Below are 5,794 nucleotides of genomic sequence, written 5' to 3' on the forward strand. Positions count from 1 at the left end.
ATATAACACCTTTGCAAACTTTTCTTTTCAAAATATCCCGGCCTGAGAAAAATGTGAAACTTGAAAAAAAAACAGTCTTGACAGACATCATTAAAATGGTGTTCTGAATCGCAGCTTCACATTTCAAGTCGGAGTTATCTGCGCTGTTCAAGGAGACGGAATTAAGAAAGGCGATTCGTCTTTTTGTCACAAATGATTGTGAGTTCACACTGTAGTTGTTTTATCCATGTGTTTGGTTGAGTGGATTATATCCATGTTTATTATGGTAATCCTGCTCCACGCGTGTAGCAACGTTTTAATTGTTTTTTTTTATCTCGTCAACCCTGCCCGTTCCTGCTGTGTCCATCCATTCGCTTTTGTTGTTTATTCATCTTCTACGTCAGTCCTTGCTGAAACCTTAGTTCAGCAGGGGTGACTTTGCCCATGTCTTGTTTTGAATCTTATTAAGAACCCATGTTCCATGATCGCCTCCTGCGTCTGCATCCGCTTTCTTCGACACCCCCCGGTTTTGTGCGGTGGTGCTCCAGAAAATTGGTGGGAGTGTGAGGGAAAGGGCGAAAGTGGAGCGTCATTCAACATGATAGACGGGAAAATATTCTGCTCCGGTTAAGGATCTGTCAAAGAGTGATTGGTCATACTGACAACAACCAAAACCACATGCCTATGTGGTCACGCAAGTAAATCAAAAATTAGAATCTCAAACATTTTTTGGCCTCAAAGTGTGTGTGTGAGGAGTGTGTGTGGGGGGGGGGGGGGGCAGAGTTGCAGACAAACCCCCATTTATTAGACATGATAATAATAATAATTATTATAACACATTTCATTTGAAGCACCTTACTCAATATTCAAGTACATCATACAGATGTATACAAATACACAAAATACAGATTGATTTAAAAGAAAGAATAAAAATGAAGGCAGTAAAAGTGACAAAGTGGTAAAAGAGTAAGAGTTAAAAAAAAAAGACAATGATACGCCGTGTCCTATAACAAAACTGAATGACTTTCTTGTAGATTTCTATTTCAGCGCCAAAATATATGTGATTAAGTTTCTTTTTTTAAGGAATTAATGGCAGATCCATTTGTTGAGAGATAAAAACTAATTTCCTTTACATATTTATGAAAGGATACAGGTGTTGGGCGGCGTGTTCGCCTGAGCCAACCATTATAAATCCATTAGTAGATTTTTCTCTATTTCTTTTTCCCCATTTGGTGAATTCATAATTGAAGTAGAAGTGGTCTCAAAGGAGTGGGATTATTGATGGCAGGACATTGAACAACTCTTAATAACTCAAAAGATAGATATTATTGCAGTAAATAGTGATGACCTTCTGCGGGTCTGCCTCGGTGAGCATCATTTCCTTATAGCTCATGTGCTTTTCTTTCTCCTGTTTTTCCTTGCAGCTGCTCCCTTCAGATGCAGTCGCAGCGAAACCTCCATCCAACTCCGTATCCTCTGTTCTCACACCAGCAAACTTCATCCATCAATCTCGTCTTCGGTCTTCCCCTAGACCTTCTCCCCGCCACTTCCAGGCATATTCACTGTCCCTCCTCCGTTTGCACGTCCAAACCATCACATTCTGGCTCCAAAACTTGCTGTCACATTGATGGATGCACTCCTGATATTATCCATCCTCCTCGCTCCCAAAACCAAATTTCAACATTTCCACAAAGCACATCGCGTTCCAACGTACAGCTGAATTTCATCAACAGAAACGACAACAACCAAAAAAAAAAAAAAAGTTTTCAAGATGGCGTTAATGCGGAGACGCGGCGACCCATCGATCTGTCCCCCAACTCTGTATTGGACTCTGATAACATATCAAAACATTGCTACTTTTTTTCTTTTTTTGCGCAACTGCTTCTTTAAGAAAACCATCATGCTGCTATCGCACTGCTATTGTAGTTACAAAACTCAGAGGTGAGGAGGCAAGACAGCAATAAGTCTTCTGCGATTATAAGAATTTATGGCTGAAAAGATGCATTGAATCCACATGAACAGCCAGCGTTAGCCAACAACAGTCAACAATGATCAGCGGTGATCGGGAGTCATCTGAAATCAGAAACAGTCAAGACTTTCTATCGACCGAACCGGATTCAGTCTCCCTCCAGACATCCAATGATGTTCTAGAAGGACAAGGAGACAAAAAACATTTAAGCATTTGTCAGCTTGTTAATAATTCCTTCTTGGTTACATTAGTACGTCCTTCACGTACACATATCATCAACGTGTGTGAGAACAGATTGGACGATATGAAAGGTGAAGTACATGTAGCACAGCCGCTAACACAACATGTTGCACAGGAATGAAAAGGCATGTTGCATAGCTGTTAACACCGCAAGGACATTCCAGTTTTTCCCGACATCGTTACGGTGCTACCTACTAACCTTTGCACTAAACTGTACACACAAATAAAAAACCTCTGCTGCTACTCTTCAAATATCAATCGTTATCTGCGTTCACTTTACACTTCATACCTCATCGTTCGATGTTTCCTGTTACTGGAACCGTGCACTTTACTGCTAATTTGCACACGATTACGATTATTATATTGTTAATTTCACGACACCGTGGGATTGCTAGAAACGTTTTCTGGATTCCGCCGTATGTCCAGTACATGCGAAGGAATGTGAAGAGCAATCGGTCGATTGATACCGTTGGGATTTCAGGTCGAAATCTTCTTGTGGTGGCAACTGGACTTGAATTTCTTTACAAGAAGATGTTTCACTGAAGAATCCTCCAGAACCTCTCGGATGAAGGGTGAAACATCTTCAAGTGATGAAATTCCAGTCCAGTTGCCACCACGAGAAGATTTCCACCAGAATTCCTCATGGCCTGGATGACCGAGAACCTCCACAGACGCCGTTGGGATTCATTATCCACTTTTTTGGAACTCATCTGGACATGTTTGAATATGTTGTGCCTTTTTTTTGGGGGGGGGGGGGTGTTATGTTAAAGAGAGCATCTTGATTGCCAGTCTGTGACCCCCGAACCCACGCAACAACCACCCGCCAACTCCCCGCCTTGTCAGACGCCGGATAAAGCCGTGTCGTTATGCGTTACGCACGCAATCCTGCGTCTGCGTGACTTCTCCTGCAGAAAAGCGCGGGACTATTCCGGATGAAATTCAATCGAGGATGTGTGGTTGTTCTTTTGTTTTTTTTCCTCTCTTTTTCTGTTTCTCCGTGAAGCAATAAGGCAGCCAAAGCGCCGGATCTCGCGTCTGGGAACCGCACCGCTCCGCCTGTGCGTTTTTTGAAAGCGCACTTGTGCGGGAGGGGGTTTGGCGGGGTCGGGATCGGAGGTGTTGCGGGAGGAGGAGGAGGAGGAAGGTGAAGATGCGAGCGCCTCGCTTCTAACCGCTCCCCCGCCAGAGCTGACGCCGGGAGCCGAGGTCGGCTCGGGGGAGAAATACAAAAAAAAAAAAAAAAAAAGATAAAATAGGTGTAAAAATAATGTCCGGGGATTCTGGCGACGCGGGAACCCGCGGCGGCGCGACGCTCAACTTCACCTGCGCCTCCAAAGCCGCCAACCGCTCCTCTTCCTCCTCCTCCTCTTCTTCTTCTTCTTCTCCATCTTCATCCTCCTCCAGCCCGGATCAGGACTTCCTCCTCCTGCTGCCGGCCGAGTTGGACAAAAGTGACTTCACCGGGGATGGAGCGGCCGCCGTGCGCATCACCATCTCCATCATCTACTCCCTGGTGTGCGCGCTGGGTCTGGTGGGGAACCTGCTGGTCCTCTACCTGATGAAGTCCAAGCAGGTGTGGAGGAAGTCCTCCATCAACCTGTTCGTGACCAGCCTGGCCGTGACCGACTTCCAGTTCGTGCTGACGCTGCCCTTCTGGGCGGTGGAAAACGCGCTGGACTTCACCTGGCTCTTCGGCAAGGCGATGTGCAAGATCGTCTCCTACGTGACGGCCATGAACATGTACGCCAGCGTCTTCTTCCTGACCGCCATGAGCGTGGCGCGCTACGCGTCCCTGTCGTCCGCGCTGAAGGGGACGCGCCGGCGGCCGCCGTGCCGCAGCGCCCGCTGCGTAGCGGCGCTCATCTGGTGCGCCGCCGCGTCCGCCGCGCTACCGCACGCCGTCTTCTCCACCACGGTCTCCGTCTCCGGGGAGGACCTGTGCCTCGTCAGGTTCCCGGAGTCCAACGGCACCGCGCAGCTGTGGTTGGGGCTCTACCACTCGCAGAAGGTGCTCCTAGGCTTCGTGGCGCCGCTGGGCATCATCTGCGCCTGCTACCTGCTCCTGTTGCGCTTCATCACCTCCAAAAACGTCCACAGCGCCGGAGCCAAGCGGCGCGCCAAGGTCACCAAGTCCGTCACCATCGTGGTGTTGTCCTTCTTCCTCTGCTGGCTGCCCAACCAGGCGCTGACCGTGTGGGGGATCCTGATCAAATTCAACGTGGCCCACTTCAGCAACGAGTACTACACCACGCAGGTGTACGTGTTCCCCGTGTCCGTGTGCCTGGCGCACTCCAACAGCTGCCTCAACCCCATCCTCTACTGCCTGATGAGGCGGGAGTTCAGGAAGGCGCTGAAGAAGCTCTTCTGGAGGATGACCACCCCGACTCTGACCGCCATCCGGCCGATTACCGGCAGCACCAGGCCGGAGGCGGAAGAGCGGGGGCCCGCCCTGGCGCACATCGGGGGCCCCGAGGAGCCCGCCGTGGAGTTTTTACCCCCGGGGTCAGTCATGTAGGGCTGACGCTGAACTCCCCAATGCCCTCCCCTTGTCCCATAGAAGAAAAAGAAAAAAAAAACTTTTTTTTAATTTTTTTTTATCTAATTTAAATCATGATCTAATTCAATAAAGGGACTAGGCGGTGTTTGCACGGCTTCTAATGGGGAGGTCTTGACATCTGGTTGCCAGGCAGGAAAACATGGAGAACCAATTTCTGTTCATGTCGTTCATAAAGCTGTGTATTACTTATAAGATCATCTGATTGACACACACACGCGCACACACACACACATACACAATAGGAGCTGAGAGGATGAGACTGAACTCCTGGAAAAACTCAATGCATCTCAGACTTGGCCACCCAGTGGCAGCAGATACAGATGAGTTTCCACTGAGGCTTTAAAACGGGTGACCATTATAAAATATATATATATATATACATGAAAGACCAAAAAAAAAAAATGTGAATGTACGTCTTTAAAGTGTCCATCATGTAACTAAAGTGTATCTACAAAGTGTGAGACATTTGCCAGCCATCTTTGTTCCAGTGCCTGTCAAAAAAAAAAAAAAAGTCTCTCTCATCTGACAGAAAATAATAAAATACACGTCTCAGCATCGTCTGGTGTGTCATTGATGAAATACTTGGAGGCATAATCGCATTCCTATCATGGCGGGTTTACGACATTGCTGTAACAGTTGTCGCAATTAAACCCTGAAGTGAGGGGGGATAACTGAGAGATTCACTTCACCAAAGAGAAAGAACAGAAAATAAATTCTTTCAAATGCAAATGTCATGGGTGTGCTTTTTAATAAAACATAAGAGATTCAGCCATGTCAAGATCTTGCGTTTTTTTTTTTTTTTTTTTTTTTTTTTTTTTTTGGGAGGGGATAGGAATCTGTATAAAAGATTGCTGTTAAATTCCTGTAATTTACTTTTTAAAAAATGTAGTAACAAATCCTAATTGTTTTTTTTTTTTTTGACGCAGACTACTATCGAAAGGCTTATCTAATTAGAATTGAGGCACGATTAGCCTCCGCTGCCGTGTAGTAACCTAAATTAATAGAAAAGTACCATTTGTCATCTGAAATTAAACGGCTGCAGTTTGACG

The 5,794-nt window shown here is 46.4% G+C and overlaps 1 protein-coding gene across 1 annotated transcript; it reads left to right on the forward strand.

The window, feature by feature from the left end:
• Positions 1-3,455: 3,455 nt before the first annotated feature.
• rxfp3 (relaxin family peptide receptor 3) lies at positions 3,456-5,021 on the forward strand. The gene has a single exon (XM_086152993.1). It carries the CDS (start codon positions 3,456-3,458, stop codon positions 4,701-4,703), a length of 1,248 nt encoding a protein of 415 aa, XP_086009119.1. The 3' UTR covers positions 4,704-5,021.
• The last annotated feature ends 773 nt before the right edge of the window (positions 5,022-5,794 follow it).

Source organism: Fistularia commersonii, chromosome 9 (assembly GCF_037954325.1).
Source record: "Fistularia commersonii isolate RoL2024-O1a breed Wild chromosome 9, RoL_Fcom_v1.0, whole genome shotgun sequence".
Lineage (NCBI taxonomy): Eukaryota > Metazoa > Chordata > Actinopteri > Syngnathiformes > Fistulariidae > Fistularia > Fistularia commersonii.